The sequence below is a fragment of the Sciurus carolinensis genome, chromosome 10 (genome assembly GCF_902686445.1).
Source record: "Sciurus carolinensis chromosome 10, mSciCar1.2, whole genome shotgun sequence".
NCBI lineage: Eukaryota > Metazoa > Chordata > Mammalia > Rodentia > Sciuridae > Sciurus > Sciurus carolinensis.
Genome location: NC_062222.1, coordinates 136,057,534 through 136,080,775, shown reverse-complemented (window position 1 = coordinate 136,080,775; position 23,242 = coordinate 136,057,534). Strand labels below are relative to the sequence as shown.

At 59.1% G+C, this 23,242-nt stretch overlaps 1 protein-coding gene across 1 annotated transcript in view; it reads left to right on the top strand.

The window, feature by feature from the left end:
* The window catches only part of C10H4orf50 (chromosome 10 C4orf50 homolog), a 44,709-nt gene extending 22,308 nt beyond the window's left edge, over positions 1–22,401 (top strand). The window contains exons 7-13 of the mRNA XM_047566602.1: positions 1,079–3,442; positions 7,302–7,475; positions 9,476–9,532; positions 10,776–10,958; positions 17,019–17,067; positions 18,539–18,654; positions 21,553–22,401. Coding sequence (XP_047422558.1) covers positions 1,079–3,442; positions 7,302–7,475; positions 9,476–9,532; positions 10,776–10,958; positions 17,019–17,067; positions 18,539–18,654; positions 21,553–21,768 — 3,159 coding nt within the window. The 3' untranslated portion in view covers positions 21,769–22,401. The remainder of the gene's footprint in view (positions 1–1,078; positions 3,443–7,301; positions 7,476–9,475; positions 9,533–10,775; positions 10,959–17,018; positions 17,068–18,538; positions 18,655–21,552) is intronic.
* Positions 22,402–23,242: the final 841 nt, after the last annotated feature.

The window sequence follows — 23,242 nt, the reverse complement described above, 5'->3', positions numbered from 1 at the left end:
TCCTGGCCCCTTTCCTTACAGCCCAGGCAATATCCATTAACTCTGAGAAGCCTCGGGCTAAGAAATTTGCCCCAGATCTAGGCAGGATTCGGAACTGGGTCCGCACGTGCTGGGGAGAGGACTTTTCTCCCTGGGGCAGCCAGTGCCCTGGCATCCTGTTGGATGGACTGCAGCCAGAGGTCAGCAGTGGCACCAGAGAGCAGGGCTGTGGCAGGGCAGCCTGCTGGCCCTCACGACCCCTGTGTGAAGGTGCTGTCCAGCTGGCGCAGGGCTGGACCCCTCTCTCCTCTGTCCTCTCAGACGCTCCCTCTGCCCTTCTCGCCTGGGCCTTAGACCTGCCAGCCTCTCCCTGCAATCCTGGAGGCCCCACTGGGAGACTGTGGCAGCCTGCCAGGTCCCCACGGGTACAGGGGACCGGGAGCCCCCACAGGACTCCCAGCAGCCTGGCTGGCATTCAGCCTGGGCTCCCAGCCTCCCTCCCACCCATTCAGGGGTGCAGGGAGCTCGGCCGTCCTCTCTGCGTGGCGCCCTGTGGAGTGGACGTGAAGATATTCGAGGCTGCCCAGCAAACCCCTCCGATCTGCCCAGCACTGGGGTGAGGCAAGGAGAGCTGGGCACTGGGACCTCCATGGTGCTGTGCCACATCCGTGCCACCCAGCTGCCAGCCAGGAGGGCTCCTGAGGCGTGGAGCGTGTCAGGTGCCCCTGCAGAACTGAGTGCCAACCTGCTGAGAGCCTCTGCTGGCTGGTGGCACTCAGGCTACCACGCTGGACATTCAGGGCTCCAGGGGCGTGACATAATACGAACCCATGCATGTGACGTGATGCGGCGAGAGGGGGGAAGGAAGGCAGGCCAGGGCTCAGGGAGAGCAGCCGGCACTCGGGCTGGATGGGGAAGGACACTCCAGTTGAGCTGTGGGGGGCAGTGAGGAGGAGATTCGGGCAGTGGGCAGGGCTCGTGTGAGCCCCCGGGGTGGCGGCAGGCTGTGTGGGGAAGAGCCAGAGCGGGTGGTAGGGAGGTGGCACAGAGAGCATGACAGTGTCCTAGTATTGGTCCTGATCCCTCTTTCCATCCGCAGCCTCCTCTGGCCGAGCCCAGCTCGGGTGGACAGACTCTTCTCCTGGTGTGTGGTTCCTCCCCAGCGCGGCACACGGACGGGTCACTCGTCCCCCTGGACCTGGCCTGGATTTCAGAGGGTCTCGCAGTCCCCCGAGCCCAGGAGCCCTTTCTCCAGGTGCAGACCTGCACGCTTCCGCTCCGGGTGCTGGCTGGGGCCCCTGGGCCCCTGCTGCCACTGCTGCTGCAGGAGGCTCCCCGAGAAGAGCTCCAGGAGACGCTGGGCACTGGACGTCCCGGCTGGCACTGTCCCCAGACAAGGAGCCTGGTCGCCTCCCCCTGCCAGGGGTCTCCACGCACTTCAGACCACCCATTTCCCATGAAAGGGTCCGAACATGGAAAAGACACTTGGAACAAGGAAGGAGGGGCCCCAGCTGGGGGAGCAGGGGACAGGGAGCCGAGGACTTCAGGCAGGATTGAGGGAGAGCTTGGTGGCAAATGCCAGCTGGGTCAGCAAAGCTGCGGGGACCTGGGCCTGGGGAGCGGGGTCCAATCTCCAGGGGGTGTGAAGGGCAAGAGCATGGCTCTGGAGACACAGGCCACCACCCACTGCCCCTGGCTCTGGCAGGCGTGTCCCGAGCCTCTTTTGCAGGGGGAGGACTCCATGGAGGAGCCTGAGTCCCTGAGCAGGAGGCAGAGTGTAGAAGGATGTGGTGGGAGCCTCCCGGAGGGGCTGTCATCAAAGGAGGGAGCCACACCCCCAGCCACCAGCTCCAGGGCTCATGGGACAAGCGAGTCACGGCCAGCTGGCAGCGAGCTTCCTGCAGGGCAGAGCAGAGCCCTCGAGAGGCGGGTTCCAGGCAAGGAGGACAGCCCACCGTGGTGTGGAGGTGCTCTGCCTCTCCCAGAGGAAAGTCCTGGGGTCGGAGGCCAAGAGGAGAAGGAGGAGGGGCTGCATCAGGGGGCATCCGGTCTGGGGAACAGGGGTGTCCCCCAGGAGCTGGACTCCAAGCAGTGCCAGGGCAAGCGGACACTTTTCTTAGCGGGAGAGCATGGTTCGCTGCAGCCTCCCGGACGAGCTGTATCCATTGAAGACACTGGGCCCCCTCCGGCTCCGGGCAAAGGACAGGATAGATGTTCTCTCCAAATAGACGCATTTGAGCGGGATGTGGAGGCTTGCTTCCTGCAACTGAACACCCTGACACTTGGCAGCAGGGGTCACCCGCGGGAGGTGTCCCTCTTGGCAGGAGCGAACTGGAACTTTGCTCAAGGGAGGCAGAGTGGAGGTGAGGAGAGCAGAGAGGGCACCTGCCAGGAACAGACTGTGGCCCTAGACACCTGCAGAACTCTTGCAGGGATGGCGCCTGATTGTGAGGGAGCCAGTCTGGACCCTGCAGTGCTACTCGGGAACCCGCTCTCCACATCCCAGCGTGCCCTGGAGAGGGCCAGGGCCACGTTCCATCAGCTCCTTTCCTCCCTGAAGAAAGAGAGAGACCAGGTCTTATGTGACAGGGCTGCTCCTCGGGAAGACCAAGAGGGACGCCATCATGAAGCATGCAATCTGGAGGCAGAGAGAGCGCAGCAAGCAACCCAGGTGAGCCAGCTCCAGCAGGCCAACCGCACCCTGGAGGGAGACCTGGCCGGCCTCAGGAGGGAGCTGGACCAGTCCCTGCAGGCCATTTCCCACCTGGAAGAGTGCAATGGGGAGAGTTATGTCAAGATTTCAGAGCTCGAAGAAGAAAATGAACAGCTGAAAAGGGACCTGCGACTTCAGAAGGCCAAGTCTGAGAGCACCAGGAAGTCCCAAGGCATGATGGAGCACGTCACTCTGGAAAACAGGGAGCTCAAGGCGCTGATTTCGGAGCTTGCGATCAGCTATAAGGAGCTGATAAGGGATGTGGTTCTGGGGATAGAAGACATGATCCGGGCGTTAAAGGGGGAGAATGAGCACCTTCTACACAGGGTCCGAGTCCTGGAGCAGGAAGTTACCTTGCAGACCAGCGGGGACAGGGGGTGTTCACTGGGAGGGGGTCAGCAACCCCAGGAAAGCACCATGGCGACCGCAATCAAGGTGTGTACCATGGACAAAGAGGTGCAGGCGACTCCACTCTCTGGGCAGCTGGCCACAAGTGCCTGCGGGGCACCCTCGGTGGAGGCAGTGGGCGTCCCTGGGAGGCAGACAGGACCTGCCTTAGACCTGCAGGATTCCAGATGTGGCGCTGGTTCCACCACTCCATCCCTGGTCTGGAGAAATGCTCAAGTCCCCAGTGACCTGCGAGGAACGGGCGGAGCAGGAGGAGCAGCAGCACAACTGGAGACAGAGGAGAAAAGGCCATGGTGTTCCCACCAAGGGCACGCTCCGAGGTCCCCACGCAGTGGCCCCCAGGTAAGTGGACCCGCTGGCCTCCTGTGTGCTGGCTGGCTCCAGGGCCCACCCTGCAGACCCAGGTGTTCCTCCATCAGCCCTATGGGAGGGGCCATCACAGCCCCAACTACCAGGTGACTAAATGTAGGCACAGAAGAGTGAAGGGGCTTGCCCAAAGCCACACAGCGGGTGAGGCTGGAGCTGGGACTCACCCAGGAGGCCTGGTTCCAGATCTCGGTGCAGCCTGCCCCTCCACGTGGGCCCAGAGGAGCTCAGCCCTCAGGACTCCCAGGAAGAACCCCCACCGGTGCTGGCCATGCCTGTGGGACAGCCAGTGCTGAGCCCAGGTCCGCTCAGCCTCTCCTCTCTCCACCCTCCGGCTCCCTTTCTTCTGCTCCCATCTCCCCCCGATTCCCTTGTCCCCCACTTGCCATTTTATCCCATTTCAGAGAATCAGCTTTTAGGTTTTATAGATTTTCTTTATTATTGGCTTATATTTTATTTCCCTGACTTCTTGGGTCTTCCTTTTCTCTTTGTTTAATTTGCTGCTCTTTTTCTTGCTTCTTGTGTTGAAAGTTCAGATCACCGTTTTTTCAACTCCTTTTATTGGTGGTTTGCCTTCTTGGTGAACAGTTTACCATATTTACCTGCTTCTTTGCCTGTCTAGTAACTAAAAGAACTTTTTGCTGGACTTGCGAGGTGCTGTGGAGGTTGCTGATGGCCGTCATCCTTTCGAGAGGGTGAGGGGTTCTGTTTTGGCTGGCCACCGAAGGACTGGCAGGCTGTCCCCTGAGGGCAGGACATCTTATTCTCAGGCAGGCCTGGTGCAGCCCCAGGGCTTGCTGTGACCCCCACGGTGTGGCTGTCTCTCTAGGGCAGGGCCTTTCAGTGGCGTCGGCCGAGTGTGCAGACTTCGCTGCGGCTGCTCACCTGGCTTTGGCCAGAGTGCTGCCATCATGGTGGTGGCCTGTGACCTCAGAGCTCTCTCTGGCAGCAGCCTCCTGGTGGCTCTCCTCGGCAAGCCGTTCAGTCCCGCACGGTACCACACAGCCTGACTCAGCCGAGGCGCCCAGAGGCGTTCCTGGAGTGTCTGGGCTTCTTCTCTCAGGGCGTCTTCTCCGTTTGTCCCACAGTCCCCAGCTGTCTCAGCATGCCTGGGCTCAGACCCTGGTCCCCCACCCAGCAATGCCACCACTCTCTTAGGGCATCATTTTCCGTAACCATAGTTTGAAAACATTTCAGAGAGAGAGCCCAGGGACCTTGGAGCTTGCCCTGTTGTGCTTCCTTTCTCCCAAGGATGCAGCCCTGCTCGGTCACCTTCTGTCACCTGCACAGAACTGTTTTTGGGTATTCTCCCCCTCCCCCGATCTTAGTTTTCCAATACCAGCTCTTCTGACCTGGGGCCAACTGGAAACTGAGGAGGTGACGGTGGAGCTAGAACTTCCAAAGTTAGGGAGGAAGGGTGAGGAGGAGATTCCAGGCAAGTGGCCAGGTCTGTGGCAGTGGGGAGCCAGGCTCGCTAAGCAGGACGGAGCTGGTGCCGCTGGGCCACAGTGACCCGGAGAGGCCGCTAGGAGGCGAAGTTGGAGAGACTGTGCTGTGAGGGAAGACAGGAGGCTCCTAGGCTCCTTCTAGCCTTTCTAAGTACAGCAGGATTTTGAGCAGAACAACAGGACCCAGGGCAGGCTGTAGAAAGGCCCGCTGCCTGCTGCGAGGAGGGGTCGGCGGGGTGCAGGGACAGTGGAGGAGGAGCGTGGGCTCCATGACCCAAGGTGGTAACTGGGAGCAGAAGCCGAGGGCTTGGGGATGGACAGAGGCAGGGGGTGCAGAAAGTCCCCTTTCTCTCTCCCTCAGTCCCAAGCCCGGCCATGCCGCTCTGGGGCCTAGAACCCTCCCGTGGCTGCCTCTCACACCAGGTGCAAAAGTCAGCTGCTCCCCTGAGCAATGCCCGGCCCAGGCTCTCGGAGCGCCAGCCCCGCCTGCCACACGCCCAGCGCCACGGCCAGCTTCTCTGACCCCTCACCTGCCCCTCTGCACTGCAGCTCCCTCCTAGCATCCTGAGGGCTCATGTCCTGGCAGCCCCCAGGTGGGCTCAGGGCAGAGGGTGCTGGAGCTGACGTGTGCCCACCCCTGTCCCTCTCTGTGTTCACCGCATCCTCTTGGAGGTCATGGTGGGAGCTTTGACACCGTGGGAAGGGGGCAAAGGCTGCAGGCTGGTACTGCCCCAGCCACGGGCTCGGTGCTCAGCCCCCCGCAGGCTCCTGCAGCCTCTGGCCGCCTGTGTCTGTGTCAGTTTCCCCCCCTGCTGGAGCTCCTTGAGGGACATGTCACCACTGTCCCCAAGGCAAGTGCAGTGTGCAGTCAGAGCATAGCTCACATGTCTGCCCTGTGGAGCAGGCTGGTGACAGGCAGGCGGGCCCTGACCTTCGTTCTCTTGAGAAGATGCTGTGGATGCTTTCCCAGGACCTGAGGGACAAAGACTTTGTCTAAGTCACTTCCAGAGACGGGAGGGACAAAGACTTTGTCTAAGTCACTTCCAGAGACGGGAGGCGACAGGGAGCACCCACTTCCCAAAAGGCCAAGTTGTTTTGAAGTCTTGGAGCTGAGTTTGATGGAAGCATTCAAAGCACCCATCTGTTCTTGACAGAGCCCAGCCTGTGAATCTCAGGCCCACGCAGCGTGAATTTCCGTTAATTAAAAAACATCACGTTCTGCTCTGGTGGTCCTAGTTCACAAGGAGAGGCCCCATTAGCCTACCCACTGGCCCTCCACCCCTCTCCTCTCCCTTTCACTAACAGAATAGCTCAGGACCCTCCTACCTGCTCCCACCAGGTCAGAGATGGTGGAAGACGTGAGCTTCATGGGCCTTAACCTTCCCAAGTGGCTGCTCTGAATCCCGTGGACTGCTCTAAACCAAGAGAGGGCGTTTCTTGCTCCTGGTTACTGTTAGCCACGCTGCTCCTTCCTGAACCGCCTTAGAGCAGTGGACCCTGAGCTTAGTGATGCTCCCACCCTTTGGTCTGGAAGCTCCCCGCTATGATTCTAGGGAAGAATCCAGAGGCCTGTTCAATGCTAGAATGATCCTGTGCCCAGCATGGCCACAGAATGCCACCCCATGTGGACAGCAGCATGTGTTTGTGGCCGGGTATTAGGAGAGAGTCAGGGTGCGTGTTGCTTATTAGCTTTCCTGGAGGGAAAATCTGCGGGTGGTGTGCACACATGTAAGCTCATGTGTCTGCATGTGTGTGTGAGTTATTCTAATAATCAGGACTTAGACTCCGGGACCATTTGGGGGCAGTAGTGTCCCTCATTTAGCCCACTTCCTGCAGGGCCACGTCCTCCAGAGGTTCCCTTGGCAGCCAGAGGGAAACACCCTCCTTGCGCTCTCTCCAAGAAGGGCGAGAAGCAATTTTGTAATGACCTAAGACGGCGCTCATGGGAAAGCCAGCATTTTCTGCTTTACATAAAGACATGGAGAAAGTGATCATTTGACTTAGATGTGGAATTTCATCCACTGTACTCTCTCTGAGGATAATGGTGACGGACAGCCATTAAACCAGACTCTGGTTCAATAAATTGCATTTTGCATGTTTTTGAGAATAATATTGTAGGCTGTTGTTCTGGGATTCCCTGAACCTTCCGGATACCCTCAGGACACCCAGTGTGAGCCTTGCAGGGAGGAACAGGAGAGGCCATGGAAAAGGCAGCATCGGTGCCCACCATTCTGTGGATAGTGGGATTCAGGGTCATCTTTGTCCCCTTAGTTGCTGAATTTTATTTATTTTTACTGTGAGAAAAGTATACATAGACCAAATAAAAGGAAGGGGATGGGGACTTGGATGAGAACCTAAGCCGGTCCTCCAGATCTGTGTTTCCACAGCTCCAGGACACAGAGGCCGACGCATCCGAGGAGGACCCCAGGCTGTGTGTCCGGCGGCTCCATCACCAGGTGCAGACCCTGCAGTGCCAGCTCAGGGACCAGGGGTGGGCGCACCGGGAGCTGCAGGTGGCTCAGGTGGAGGCCTTGCGCCTGCAGGAGGAGCTCACGGGCAAGGTAGGTGGGTCAGCTCCTCCTTCCCTGCCGGTGGGGGACGCTCTGCTCCCAGGGCTGGGTGATATTTATTAGGTATTTAAATAGAGATTGTGGAAGGAAGGAAACACCAGGAAAAACCAGCAGCCTCTGTTAAATAAAATTTAAAACCACACACAAATATGGTTTTTAACCAGTTTTAAAAGGCTACATAAAATGAAGCCAAGTCCTTGGTCTGCAGGAATGGGGTGGGTGTGTTCTGAAAGGCACCAAGAGGATTCCTACACTGTCGCAGCTGCTGGGATGCGGGCGGGTGGCCACATGCGACCTCTGTGGGGTGAAATTTCATAGACCCAAGTGGAATGGGAGGAATCTGAGTAAGATCAGGGGTGGCATCAACCACAGTCCCTCATGGATGTTATACCATAGTCCTCCAAGATGTTCCCTGCAGAGGAAACTGGACAAAATGTACCGGTATCTCTATCATTGCTTACAATTGTATGCAATTCTGATTATCTCAAATTTTAATTAATATGCATCGATACATAAAAATTATGCATAATCTTTCACATAGAAAACCCTAAGGAGTCCCTAAGAAAACCACTAGAATGGATGAGTGATTGGACATGTGATTGGAAAAGTAGTTTCTCCATATCCATGGCTCCTCTTACTTTCATCTCACTTTTTAATTGCAAACGCCCCCACACACATTCCGAAGCAACAGATTCATCTGTCTCCTAAACCAAGGCAGGGAGAAGGTCCCATTGCAGCCTTCAAATATCACTCCGTGCCTTTTAAATATAAGACAAACTGCTTGAAGCTGGAATTCTGCTTTTTGATTATATTCCAAAAGGTATCCCCAAACAGGTTTGTAGAAACATCCATGAAAGTTTGTTTATAAAGCAAAGAAACGGAAGCAGTATAAATTCCCATAAACAAGGAAGCGACGAAGGAATACGCGTGACTGGAAAGGGAGGAGGCTGGTTTGTAGTGCTCCTGTGGAAACTGCACCAGGATTTCCATCAAATGACAAACAAGCGCAGTGACTCCGTAGGCACACACGTGCACACACACGCACACACATTCTGATGTCCACGGGTGTGGAGGGCTGAAGGACTCTTAGAGGCCAGGAGAGGTGGGGACCAGGAAGGAGGGCTTGTGTTTATGGCTTTTCAGGCTTCACGATGGAAAGAGTTCAGGCACACCCACTTCCTCACGTAGCATGGGTCAGGGTTTCAGATGGAACTCGCCTGGGCATGAGTGGAGGTCACTTGGTGGTCACTTTCTGGACACTGGGCTGGGCTGGAAGTTCCAAGGTGGCGCCATACGCATGTGCCTGGCACTTCTGCAGGGTGACTGGAGGGCAGCACTACCTGTCCCCTCTCCCCTCTGTTTTGGGTCTTTCCTTGTGCCTTTCCCTGAAAAGAGTTGAAAGTGGACACTCTGATCCTCTGGAAGGCCAGCCGGTGTCACTTCTGCTGTGCTGTGAGCCAAGCACCCCAGGCCAGCACAGGTTTCAGGAAAGGGCCCTGACTCCCCCTCTCCAGGAGCAGTATCAGAGGGTCTGTGTCCATCCTTGCTGGCCCTAAATGGCAGTGAGAGCTGACACCCACTGAGTGCCCATGGGATGCCAGGTCCACAGGGCCTCACTGCAGTCCTCACTATGGGTGGACAGTGACATCCCCCAGTTGGTGAGAAAACAGAGGCAAAGGGACTTGCACAGGGTCGCTGTGAGTGGCCGAGCTGGGATTTGGAGCCGGGCCGAGCACGCCAGGCTGGAAATCTCTGCGGCTGCAGGCGTCCACCCATGGAAGCAGCCTCAGGCTGTGTGCCCCGGCCACAGCCCAGCAGGGCGTCTTCTGCAGTGCCACAGCCCCCGTCCTGCTCCTGCCGAGCGGGGACGGAAAAGGCCCCATGCAGGGAGAGAAGGTGGGGTAGCAAAGGGCCAGTCCAAGCCCACTCACCTGGGAGACCGGGGTGGCCAGGAGTGGGGCACGGAGTTACCGAGAGCGCTTCTGTTGCAGCTTGAAGAACTCCAGAGAAAGCAGCGTGAAGCCCGGGTGGCGGCGGCCCCCCTGAAGGTAAGCGCTCGCGATCCGTCTCTTCCCACAGCGTCTCGTGCCTCCCTATCACGAGCACCGTCCATCTCCATGGCCAAAAGTGCTAGAACGAAGGGCCAAGCAGACAAAGTCGCCCACGTCGCCATTTGGAAGTAGCGTTTCAAAGTGTTTTCCAGTCTATTTCCTCACATGCCACCTTCGGGGGACCTCAAGTTACCCACGTGCTTGAGTCCCGCCTGGTGGCATGACCCAGAAGGTGCCGCACACTGTGACCTGCCCTCCAGGCTGAGGCGGTGGCGTGGGGGAGAACACGCCATGGGCCTCAGTTCAAATCGCCTCTGCTGGTGGCTTCGCTGTTCAAGTCCTGGCCCGGTGCTCGGCTTCCCCGTCTCTCTTCCTCCTGCCTCTCTGCTTGTCGCACGTGAAACTGACGTGCATTTTCCTTGGCGGGTCCCCACCCATCCTGACATTGACGTTTGAGACAAATTCCTAAAATCGGCTCTGTGGCCTGGAGGCTGTTCTCTGCTAGCTGGGTGTGGAAGCTGGCTAAGGTGGCACCTCGGGTCTGGGCCTGGGTGTGGGAAGGGGTGGAAGGGTCTGTTCTTCCCTTCAGATCTCTGGGCAGGTGGACAGGGAGGAGCCCTGGGCGTCAGGGCAACATGGTGACACCAGGACCCCTGCTGCCCACTGCCCTGTGGGCATCCATTTCTTCAACTGTTAAATCAGAAATGCAGTCCCCACGGTCCCTGAGTCATGTCCCTCCCAGAAGTCCAGGTCCCACCTGAGCTTCACGGGCACATCTGTGAGATGGAAATCTCAAGGATTTCTGTTGAGAACTTGTGGAAAGTACTCTGCAACGGTCACACCAAGTCCGCCACACCCTCCTCGGGTTCATCATTTGTCACACGCCACTGATTTAACGAGCTCCACGGTCCTTGTGCTTAAGGAACATGTGCTCAGTGGGTGCCGTGTCTGCAGGTCTGGGGCCCTGAGCAGCCCTGTGGCACAGATGGGCACGTCCAGCTGTGGAGAGGACCCTGGCCTCAGCGATAGGGCCCAGGTCCGTGCTCTTCACCCCTGAGCCTGGGCCCCACCAGAGGGCAGCAGGGAGCCCTGGGGCCGGCTTCTGGGTGGAGGAAGTGCGGCAGGGGGTACTGCCCTGGGCCCAGGCAGAGCTGGCCATGAAAGCAGGTCGCTGCCCACCTGGGCCCCTGCTTGTCTATGCAGCCCTGCGGGAGCTCTGCCCACACTTCCCTCCTTCCAGGCCAAGCTGGCCTCCCTGGTCCATAAGTGCCGAGAGAGGAACCGCCTCATCACCCGGCTGCTGCGGGAGCTGGGCAGACACGGGCCCACCGACCTCCTGCTCTCCGAGATGGCCCAGAACATGGTCCATGACGAGGCGCTGTCCGAGTACGCCGCTGCCTTCCTGACCCCTGGACTTCCGGAGGTACATTCCCACAGACAGCCCTGTCCTTCCCCGTCCAGCCCTGTCCTGCCCTGTCCCTCCCCGTCCAGCCCTCTCCCTCCCTGTCTGGCTCTGTCCTGCCCTGTCCTCCCCGCCTAGCCCTGTCCATCCCTGTCCATCCCTGTCCAGCTCCGTCCATCCCCATCCATCCCTGTCCATCCTGTCCATCCTGTCTATCCCCATCCAGCCCTGTCCATCCCCGTCCAGCCCTGTCCTACCCTGTCCAACCCTGTCCTGCCCTGTCCCTCCCCATCCAGCCCTGCCCATCCCCATCCAGCCCTGTCCATCCCTGTCCAGCCCCATCCATCCCCGTCCAGCCCTGTCTTTCCCCGCCCAGCCCTGTCCTCCCCATCCATCCCTGTCCATCCCTGTTTATCCCTGTTCATCCCCATCCATCCCCATCCATCCCTATCCAGCCCCGTCCAGCCCTGTCCTGCCCTGTCCCTCCCCATCCAGCCCTCTCCCTGTCTGGCTCTGTCCTGGCCTGTCCTCCCCGTCCAGCCCTGTCCATCCCTGTCCAGTCCTGTTCAGTGTCATTCAGCCCTGTCCATCCCTGTCCATCCCCATCCATCCCTGTCCATCCGTGTCCCTCCCCATCCAGCCCTGCCCATCCCTGCCCATCCCTGTCCATCCCTGTCCATCCCTGTCCATCCCTATTTATCCCTGTTCATCCCCATCCATCCCTATCCAGCCCTGTCCATCCCTGTCCAGCCCTGTCCAGCCCCGTCCAGTCCTGTCCCTCCCTCTCCAGCCTGTCCTGCCCTGTCCATCCCCCTCTAGCCCTGTCCATCCCTGTCCATCCCTGTTTATCCCTGTTCATCCCCATCCATCCCTATCCAGCTCCATCCATCCCCATCCATCCCTATCCAGCTCCGTCCATCCCTGTCCAGCCCTGTCCAGCCCCATCCAGTCCTGTCCATCCCCGTCCTCTGCCTTCCTCCCTGGGCCTGGCTGTTCCTCCGGGTCAGTGCCTGGGCTCCAGGATGGTGGTCAGGTGCGTCTGGCAGTCCTTTACCCTTGAAGTACCCAGGACACTGTGCAGGGGACAGACACAAGCAGGGATGGTAGCTCAGCACCAGCACCGTGATGTCACGCCACCCGGCTGCTTTGCTGGTGACTTTGGGCCTTTGCTCTGCGGCCCCAGCAGGGAACGTGGCCATCAGCAGCCTCCTGTCTGTCCCGCAAGGACAGCCCGTGTGTCCTTGCCCAGGCAGCGGCCCTGAATCTTCAGGACCACAGTTAGCCACGTCCAGCCCCTCCAGAGGGGCTTGCATGTGACTTGCGTGACGTGGCACTTGTAGGGGATTGTCCCCATGCTGTCTGAAGAGTTCCTTGGCTCCTCCCTGTTGGGGGAGAGTCACTCTGTAGCACTCTGTCTCTCTAGTGCCTGGCACAGAGAAGCTGCCCAGGGGGTTTTCTGAGTGGTGAGATACTGAGGTAAATGAAGGAGGGGCTCCTGTCCTGAAGGTCAGCAGAAGAGAAGCCTGAGGCCGGAAGTTCAGGAGTCACTGCAGGTCACTGGCGGGGCTGGGGCGCCAGTCCTCACTGACGCAGCCCCCAGGAGGCACTTCCAGGGCTCTGCCTGGCTCTGAACAGCAGCCTCTCGGGTGCCCAGGGGTGCTCTGCCAGGTCTGCCCACGCACACGCACGGCCCCGTTCCTGGGGACAAGCCAGCTACACCCCCTCAGACAGGTTCTGCTCCGGATGGTGCGAGGGCGGACGCAGCTCCTGAGTAAACAGCGGGAGCTGCCTCCTGGCTGCTCCTGCCCCAGCCCTGCGGGTGGGGCCTCCTGGCTGCTGGGCCGGCAGAGGCTCCTCCCGCGCTCCAGCCTGACCCAGCAGCGCCCTCTCCTCCATCCCTCCCTCACCCTCTCAGCCTTCAGTCTTTAGATGTCCCCCGGGCTAAACCACTGCACCGCCAGGAGAGGGCGACCCCGAGGCCACGAGGCCTGCCCAGGGCCTCGGTGACTTGGTTCCGAGCCAGAGCTTGAGTGCAGAGCCCTGGACTCCGTGTCTAGTGCTCTTCTCTGCCTGAGGGCTTCAAGCTCTTCAGGGCTGGAGTAGGCATGAGGACAGAGCGTGCCATCTTGGAGTGCCTGATGTGGTCCCTGGTTCTCGGTAGGTGCCTAGTAACCGTGTTGAGGGAGATAGGACTGAAGCACAGTTCCAGGAAGCGTGGAGGGCAGCAGGTGCCACCGGGGAGCCCGCTGACTGACCCCAGGCGGGCTGGTAGCAGCAATGGCCCTGTTCCCACAAGCCGCTCCTCAGTCTGGCTGGCCCTGTTCACTGGAGATGGACAGGCCGACTGACAGGACTGAGCGGCAGGTCCTGAGGAGTGAATCAGGACATTAGTGCGTTATCTAGGAGAGGCACCACTGTAGCAGAAGGGCGAGTATTTTTTGGTTATTGTATTTCTTTGTGACGTGCCAGTATTCATTGCCGGCTGAAGTATTTTGCAGGCGATACGCATGGATGAAAAGCGTCTGCGTATTCTCTTCCTCTACCCAGTTATCTAGAAAGTCAAAGATATTAATTAGTTTATTCATTTGCTAGTCAATAACTGTTGACAGTCAGAAGGTCACGTGGGAGCCTGGAATGAGGACAGGGAGAGTTCCTGGTGTCACTGGCCTGATGTGCTCATTCCTGGGCCTGGACACACCTTCTCTCAGCCTGGGCGTGGACTTCGAGGGGCCACTGTCAATGTCCATGATGCCGGTGCTCTGGCCACAGCTTCCTGTCTAGTCTTGACTGAGCTCGGCCTCAGTCCCTCGCCTAAGGAGGTTCTGGTCCTTCCTGATCCATCAGGTGCTCTCCTGACTTGTCCCTCAGTGGACACCCCCACGTGGTCTGGAAACCCAAAGCCTGGCTCTGGGGTGTCATGCCACACACTTACGAAGCGCCTACTGCTCTGAGCCAGGCCCGGTGCTGGGGCACTGGGGAGAAGTGGGGACCAGGCAGGCCAACACCTACACAGATGGGGCAGGAGCAACAGCACCTCATGACGAGCGTTGGGAAGGAAACACGCCAGGGTTCAGATGGGCGCCCGCTCACGAGTGTGCCTTGACTTCTTTGAGCCTTCGCTTTCTCATCTGTAAAATGGGATCATCTAGCCTGCTTGCTGTGACTGTCCTGAAGTCTTGCATGGGTCTCCACAGAGCACAGCTGGTCCTTGTATGGGCAGCTGGCAGAGGCTGCCCTGAGGCCGGGGCCTGGGGTTCGTGAACCTCTAGCTCTGTGACCCTGGCAGAGGACACTTAGCTGTCATGCTGGCCACACCAGGACATCACTATTGTCATTCCTCTCAAAAGGCTCAAGTGGGCACCGGCCTTGCTCAAAGACGTGCCCCCCAGGCAGCTGCCTAGCTCGGCCTTCGCGTGGTCAGCGGCGGAGCGGGGCTGCAACGTGGCCGCGGGAGTCCGCAGGGCTCATGGCTGCCCGGGGCGGGCGGGGTGATGCTGCTGGGTGGGACTGGGGGAGTTGGGCAGCAGGTCTGGGGCTGGAGGGCAGTCCTTCTGGGGCTGGAAGGTCAGTCTTCAGTGTGCCGCATCTGTCCAGGTATAAGGCAGTTAAAAAAGAAAAGGACTGCGATGTGTTTAAGAAGCCAGAACTGACTGCGGGTTGGCTGCAGAAGGGTCCTCAGAGGAGGCCTGCAGTGGAGGCCGGAAGCAAGGAGGTTGCACAGGAGGGAGGTTGTACAGGAGGGAGGCCATGGCCCTGGCCAGCGCAGGGACATCTGCTCTTGGTTCTTCAGTTAAGGGGGAGCTGCTCGAGGCTTTGGCGGTGGGAGTGGCTTTGGGAAGACCTAGCAGAGGGTGTGGCGAGGCTGACGGCCCTCAGGGGAGCAGGCCGGCAGGCGCAGTGCCTGGCTCCAACCACCAGGGATCCAGGCTGGACAGAGGCACAGGAAGTGGTTCCAGAGCACCTTGTTTTATGGGCCAGAACAGTTGTTTCAGAGAACACAGATGGGGTTCCCGACGGAGGCCTTTGGGCTCGGCTGAGAGCCCGGGAGGGCTGCCTGCCCCTGGGGAGGCACTAATGGGCCTGGAGTGGGGTGTGCAGAGCAGAGGGGTGTCTCTTGCCCCCAGGTCCAAGTCTGGAGGCCATGTGGACCTCTGAGGTGGGGCCTTCCAGAAGCATCCCAGGAGGGGCTGAGCCCTGGGATGTTCAGAGTCCTGGGTGGCTCATGTTCTCTGGCCCCTGCCGTTGGGATGGAGGCTCACAATAACCCGGTGTCAAGCGCACCTGGCGGGGTGGTGGGCTGTCGGAGATGTGTGGCCTGGAGCGCGGCCGCCTCCACGGCTGCAGTCTTTCTCTCCCCTTCCTTCTCCTGCCCTGGTTTGGGCGGGGTGGAACCCAAGCCTCAGCTGGTCCGGCACCCGTGCCCCTCCTTCCAGACATGACCGCAGGGTGGCGGCCGCCCACCTGTGCTGGCCTCTGCTGACGGCTGTCCCTCTGCGTCTCTGGTCAGCAGCATCCCAGGCTGCTCGTCACCCAGCCTGCTTCCTCCAGCTCCGTGGCTCCTCTCCAGCTCGGGCTCTTCTGGGGTTGATTCCAAGAGGTCGGCTGGCCAGCTCCCCCTCCAAGCCCTGGCCTGCGAACACTGGGGTCTTGCCACCTCCCTGGCTTCAGCTGGAGGCGGGGCAAGGGGACAGCAGGTTTCCTCTGCTCTTCCGTCCCTGGCCATCCTCCACATCCACCCTGAGTGGGCAGCACTCGGGGCAGCTCCTCGGGTCCTTTCCTCTCCCTCCTCCCCGCAGCCCAGCCCCAGGGAATCCATTTTCCTGGCTTTCACTTAGACTCAAGTTGTGGGCATTCACATGCCAAATATGCCACCCTGCTTGTGTTGTCCCCTCGGTGACCTGGGAGGTGGCAGCCTGGGTGCCAAAGGAGGTGAGAAGAGCTGCAGGGCTCACCTGGGAGAGGCGCTGGCTGACGTGGCAGCTGTCCCTTCTCCTGCCTACACGACCTTGCCCAGACTCCGGCTTGGAGCTGGCAGGACAGACAGAAGGCTCCAGCAGAGGCCCTGACGAGCTGCCCCCGGTGCTCCTGGGTGTGTGGCTTGCTGTCTTCCCTCCAGCAGAGCAAACACGCCCTGATCCTGCAGAACTGCCCTCCCTGGACCTTGTGCTTCCCTCAGCTCTGTGAGCCCCTGTCCTCTTAGGCAGGTAGAGGTCACTGTCCTCACCAGGGCTTCTGAGGTTTGAGTGAGACCCACGTCAAACGCCCAGCCCAGCACCTGTCACAGGCACCCAGTGACCTTCAAGCCAAACCAAAGTTTTGCTGTCCTGGGGAGGCCGGGACCCTGGCTGTGCTCTCCATGGGACCACCTGGACCCGGCCAAGGTGCGGGCGACCAGGCCCTGCTCCCTCCGCCTCCTGGAAACACCTTGTTCCTTCTGGGTACAGTCAGGGAGACCTACCCGTGGCCTCAGAACTGGAACCTCATCTGGAAGAGGAGAGTGGAGGCTGGGACGATGGAGGACCCCTCACAGCCTGAGCTCTCTGGAGGGACCGTGGCAGATCAGGGCTTGACGCTCACACAGTTCACCAGAGAGCGCGGGCTCCAGCAGGGGCTCTCGAGGTGTTGGAGCGGAGACGGAAGCAGGTCTGGCTGCTGGTCCGGAACCCCCGAGGATCCTGCAGTTGCTTTCCTTGCACTGACTGGGCCGACCCGCTGAGTGACCATGGTTCCTGCCTCTTGCAGACCCGGGGACACTGTGGCTGTGTGGAGCAGGTGGAGATATTGAAGTCCGAGGCTTCCTCATGTTTGAAAAAGTTATTTTAACAGCAGATTCTTAAACGCATTTGTTACCAGCTCCATTTAGAGATTTAAAAAATGAAGTAGATGGAATTGTGTCCTTGTGAGCACGTCCTAGGGGCAGGGAGGGAGGTCCCCACCACTTCCTCCAGCACCCTGGCAGAGCTCATGCCACCATGGACGCTGTGTAGGGTCGGGGAGTCGCCTGTGAGTCCTGGCTTCGGGCTCCTGAGCAGGGCTTTCTGTCCTGTGCCAGAATCACCACTCGGGTGTCTTTTCTTCCAGACAAGCCACGGCCTGCATGTTGGCTCCCAGGAGATGGCAGCTGCCAGAGGTCAGTGCACTTTTCAGTGAGAAAAAGTCTGTGTGTTCAGAAAAAATCCCAGCCGGCAGGACCGTCTGACGAGTGGGCGAGGGCCTGTCCACTGTCAAGTTCACACTGTTAAAAGGGTGAGGCCCACGCTCTCCCTCTTCCTGGGACGCGTCGCCCCACCTCTTCACACAACTTAAGAACACAGAGGAAACATTGGAAGAGGCTCAAAGCCTCACCCTGGGCTTCCATCTTGAGTGTGGCTTCTCTCCTTGGCCCCGGGAATTCATCCAAGGGCACAATTGTGTGTGTGAGAAGCTCGAGGAGCCGTGAACCCACGTGGGTTCATCCGCGGGGACAAAAGGAGGTGCCCCAGCATGCTTAACTCCACATCCTCGGTGAGCTCACCTCCGTCACTACAGGTGCTGATGGGCGGGGCTGGGCGTGGGGGCTTCGATATTCTACACCGAAGCGATGGGGAACCAGAGCCTTCTGTAATCACAGGGGTACGGCACACGCCCGCTTGTGATTGGCAGCCTGGCTGGCGGGTCAACTGCAGTATCAACAGTGGCTGCTCAGCATGAGTGACTTTCTGTTGTTTTTTTCTATTTAAAAGAAATTAAAAGTTTCCTGAACAGACAAAATTTCCCTGAGCCTTAAGTGGTGCTTGCTAACAACGTGGGGATGGGGCAGGGCTCATCAGTAGTATGGAGCGAGGTGGAGCTTACAGATTTGTTTAGGGTTGTGTTCTAGCAGGTGAGTGCAGATGGTGTTTGTTACCTTGAAGTCTAAACTCACTTGAGATCTGTTCGTGTAGTGGTTCATATTACTGGATTCCATTCTTGCCAGCTGTGTGATCTTGGTTGAGTTAATTAACCTCTCTGAGTTGCAGACTCCTATCTTCAAAAGGAGGATACTCCGATCTTCCCCTTTGGTGCCCTACATAGCAGAGTGTAGGCACATAAGAGGAAGAAAAAATTTAAAAAGAGGAAGGCCCCTTCTCAGGCCAAGTCAATGGCAGAGGGCTGCCCTCTGTGCCTTGGCTTTCTTTCCCAGCCTCCTGGGTTGGTACCCATGTTCATAGTTGGAGAGGTACTGGTTCTTGCTGGTCCCAGCTCAGCCTCTAACTCGAACTTTCCCTGCGCCCCCACCCCATCCTCTGGGCTCAGCTTCCTCATCTCTCGAGGAAGGAAATGCTCTAGACAGATGGATACGTTTCCATGCACGGTGTCGGGAGGGCTGCCATGCCTGCCTGCGGGTAGTTGGCAAGGTGGGCGCTGCAGTGGAGGCTGCAGCCAGCAGGGGAGGTAGGCGGCACCCGACCAGGGCAGTCTCGTGGGGTCGTGGCACTTGGAGTCCAAGGGCTTTTGTGGGGCCTCTGTTGAGGGCAGTGGGGACCTGGAATGGCCAGGGTCAGGGAGAGAAGGAAGGAAGAGACTGTGGATTTTGGAGCAGATCCCTCGGCTGAGGCTTGACCGAGAATATTCCCTTCCAGTTCGGGAACATCTGCTGAGTTCTGAAATAGACGGTGTCCTCCGAAGCTCCTTGTGCTCAGAGTCCTGGCCTGTTCCCGAGTGGCCAGCACAGACTACTCCGCTGGATTCTCAAAAGGTAAGAGGGCAACGGTCACCTACTGTTGTAATTTTGTTTTTTGTTGAAAGTATCGTGCAGTTATCAAAGTGCGATTATCAATCATCCAGTGTTACGTTCTATAAAGCCACGGCCAGGTCAGGAAATAGAACCTAAGCCACACCCAAGGGCCCCTGGCTTCCCGTCCCAGCCTCTTTCTATTGTCTATGTTCAAATGTTTGGCTTGGATCAAATCATGTGCTCTACGCCTTAGGCTTTTCTTTGAGGAGGGTGGGTACTGGGAATTGAACCAGGGGTACTCGACCACTGAGCCACCTCCCCAGCACCTTTTTATATTTTATTTAGAGACGGCCTCGCTGACTTGCTGAGGCCGGTCTAGAACTTGGGGTCCTCCTGCCTCAGGCTCCAGAGCCACTGGGATCACAGGTGTGCGCTGCTCCTGGCTGGCCTTGTTACTGCCTGACGTGTGCTGGACACACGCGTGGGCGCCTGGAGCCCGCCCAGGTCCACCTGACAGTGTCGCACCCACGGGGACTTCCCTCCGCTTGACCGGGCGCGCCCGGCACTCAGCTCCTCACACCAGACCGATTCCAAGATGCGCCCCAGTCCCGGGTCTCTGGCCCACGTCCCCTTCACTCACGTTCCTGGGCACGAAAGCCGGGAGGGCCCCGAGTTCTGCTGGGAGCCTCAGTCAGCCTCATCTGCTCTGCGGCAGCCCGAGGGGAGGGTGGCCCTGAGCCCCGCTGGCTCTGAACAGCGCCTCACATCCTCACAGCCTGGGTGGCTCCCAGCTCATCTGGAAGCCATGAGTTGTTACATCGTGTCTAGGTTTCTAGTCCACTTAGGGCAGGCTCCGTCCAAAATTCCCTGACCGGGAGGCACAGAGGAGGTGAGCGGCCACCAGGTGCCTGGCTCAAGGCTACCCTGGAGCTCAGGGTGGGAAAGAGCTCATTCCCACTGACACGGGGCAGAACCCACAGCTAGACGCTCAAGGCGGAGGGACAGCGCGCCGGAGCGGGCACGGCCTCGGGCCTCCAGGGCCCCCTCCGCTGTTCTGGGACCCTCTTCAGCACCACAGCCCTGGATGGACACCGCGTGCTGGAACCCTGTCCAGGGCACGGGGACCTCAGTTTCTTGGGAGTAAGATGACAGGGCCACTTTCAGGGTTTCCTTCCCAAGTTTGCAGGGCACCTGGTCCTCAGAGGCCTCCGGTCACCCATGAGGGGCAGTCCTGGCAGGTGCAGGCTGGCTCTTTCTCTGGAAGGTCCTGGGCACCTCGCCTGTCCCCAGGGACATGTGTTGGGCTGTGTTCAATTGTCACAGCTGGGAACAGACTGTGGGCCACAGGTCGGGCTGGGCTGGGGAAGGGCCTCCCGGGTGAGAAGAAACGACTTACTGATGGCCCAGGGGATTGGTGGCCTACAAGGAAAAGCAGGTCGTGGAGTTTTGAAGGGCAGCAGCTAAATTTGTCACAGGTCACAGTCATGTTATTACGTAGCTGAGCTTATGGGAAAAGAAGCAGAGGTGGGAGAGCTAAGAACACAGGCAAATGCAGCCACAGGCTGGAAGGCCAGCAGCCAGTGAGGACATGCCTTCCTCTGTAGGCCACACAGCCTGGTCCCTTCACCCTCGGGACCTGTCGCCATATCCAGCTTCAGACGGCAGTGGGGAATAACACAGCTTCAGAGCCATGTGGTCTGGGTTTGAGTCTTGGCTCAGCTTCCTTAGCTGTGTAGCCTTGGGCAAACCACTTAGCCTCTCTGGGCCTCTTCTTCCTCTGCGTGTCGGGTAATAAGCCTTCCTTGTGTTTTTACCTTTATCTTTGGTGTAGCTCAAACGAAGCAGCATGTAGTGAGTGACCGTGCTGCCTGGCAAGCCCCAAGAGCTCGGTCACGGCCCCGGGCACAGCCAACGGAGCTGCAGGAAGCACTGTGCTCCTCCTTCCCTACAAAGGTGGCAGTATCAGTGATGTAAGCCACCGTCACCACGACCAGGTGCAGCGCAGACTCCTAGAGCGCGTGGGCTCCTGTGGGCATCGCTGGGTCGGCTCCTGCCGAAGGGCGGGTGGACCTGCTCCTCCTTCCTGCTCGCTCAGCCTCCTGGCTCCCCCAGGCGCGGCCCCCGCCCTCCTGGGTGCCCCGTCTTGCCCGTGTGCCACCTTCCCTCCGGTGCTGCAGCAGGCTTGTGCCCACGGTGGGTGCACCTGGCGAGGCAGAGCCCACCGCTCCTCTGCTGCCGGCCTCCTCTGCTGTCAATGAGGCAGGTGGCGCCGAGCAAGCAAGCTGCCCTGCTCCCTGCTGGCTGCGGCCCAGGGCTTTGCTCCGTCCTAGGGCCTGGCCGGGGAGGTGCAGACACGTCCCACACCTGGACGGAAGGGGAAGGCGCCAGGGGCACTTGCTGCCTGGCCAGGCCACCAGCTGCCATAGCGGCTGGCGGAGGCCAGAGGGAGTTCTCCTGAGAGGGCCTGGGTGGAGGCAGGCACTCAGTCCCACGCTCTAAGACAGGGAGCTCCAGGTCTAAACTGGGCCCATTTCCACGGGGCACGGGGCCTGGTGATAGCCTGTTGGGAGCGTTCCGTGGGAGCAACTGTGGTGGCAGGTTTGGGGGCCCTGGAGGAGCTGCCTGCAGCACGTGGACTGCCCGTTTCCTCTCGTCCCTGGGAACAGGAAGCTTATAGTGGATGTCCACTCAGGAGGGCCACCAGCAGTTGCACTGCTGGGTACCTGCTGGATGGCATGTGTGACAGCCTATGACTGAGGATGATAGAAGGTGAGCTGATGAGGAGGGACCTCGAGCAGGTGCAGAAGTGCTCAGTGAGGGCTTGTCGTCTGTCACCTCTTCCTTGGATGAAATGCAGGGTCTGAGGGACTGTCATAAACACCAAGCGCAGAGACCATTTCACTGTGCTCTTGCCTCCAGCTGCCCCTGCCCTTGGAGCCCATCCTGGATCCTGGACGGGGGCCAGCAGTGGTCACTATGGAACCAGGTGGAGAGCCCCCTCCCGTCCCCCAAGCCCACAGCCTCCTGCCGCCCTCCGAGCTCCTGAGCCCCGCGCGGATCCTGGCTTTCCACCGAGAGCTCAGACAAAGCATTTGCAGCAGTTCCCAGTTCAATAAATCACCGCTGGAGTTATGAATGTCATAGAGCCACTCATTCTCCGGGGCCATTCCAGGGACTCCATGAATATTTGAAGCAGAACCTTCCGAGAGTGCTTTAAGAAATCGGTGGCAATCAGAGCTCTCATTTAGTGGCAAGTGGTTTTGCCTTTGGCGTAGGGATTTGTGTCCCCATGAGCCTTGGGAGAAAAGCCGGACGGTGCCTCGCTAACGTGAGGAGTCTGGCTTTGCAGGTGCCAGGCGGCAGCAGAAGCCCCAGCCACCTCCACCCACGACCCACCACGCACCAGTCCCTGCTTCTCAGCCGGCAGTTTTATCCTCATGGCAAAGTGTGGCCATGTCTGGAGACACTTGGCAATGGCAGCTGGTAGGCCGCAGCCAGGGGGACAAGGGTAGGTGCTACGGAGCGTCCTCCAGTGCGCACAGTGGTCTCCAGGAGGGTCGCCTGCTGAGAGGCCGAGGTGCCAAGGCCGAGGTGCCCAGGCCAAGGCCCAGCACTGGCCGGGAGCTCCTGGGCTTCAGCCATGGAGAGTAGCTCTGTCTTTCTGCCCCAGGGATCCTCCCTGTGTTTTGTGCCGTCCGTGTTTTAAAAGATTTTTGTCTACTCGACGAAACCCTAATTTGAGTAATTGTATATTTTACATTAAAAACATTAAAGACAATCAGAAATTTCTAGTCAGCCATTCGTTCCAAATTTGTTGATAGCAACCACATGCTGGGCAGTGTGGTGGGAGTGAAAGACTGTGTTGGTCCCTGTCCGTGCAGGGCCACCAGAGACTCACGCGGGCACATCAGCCACTCTGTAGTCCACGGCTACACTGCCAGGAGCCATGGGTCCAGGGTAGGGCAGCGCTGCTTGGCTGGACGAGGACAAACTGGACACCAGCCAAAGGCCGAGCAGCGTCTCTGGCCTCATGGGGTGTGTGACACCTAGGCGCAGAGAGGAAGGGCGCCTGATGAAGCACAGCTGTGGGAGGAGGGTGCAAGCAGCCCCGAGCACGCCCAGCTGCAGGGTGCCCTCCAGCACCCAGTGTCCCTCCCTGGACCGGGTGGGACCAGAACTGGGGAAGAGCACCAGCATGCCGCGGGCAGGCTGCCCAGACAGAGGCCAGGGTGGGAAGGGGCCAGGGAGGGCTTGAGGGAAAGGCTAGAGCTCCCTGCCCAACTGTTCCCTCCTGGAGGACGTGCCTTCATGTCAGGACGAGGAAGGACAAGGACGGGAACTGAGGCTCCCAGAAGAGGCAGGGCTCACAGACTCTGCTTAAACCCACTTAAACTACTAAAATGGAAAGCACAGGGGGTTCCCACCGCCCTTTACAGCTTGTGCAACTAGCCATGGTGCAGCTCTGGCCACCAGATTTCATTCCCAGGAAGGTTGGGGCATGATTGACAGGTGCACATCCGGTTGCTACAGTGTTGCATCTGCTGCAAGGGGGGTTGGGTCGCTGGGGCCATCCACGCATTGGCATTTGCTAGCGGGTCTGCCATCCGTT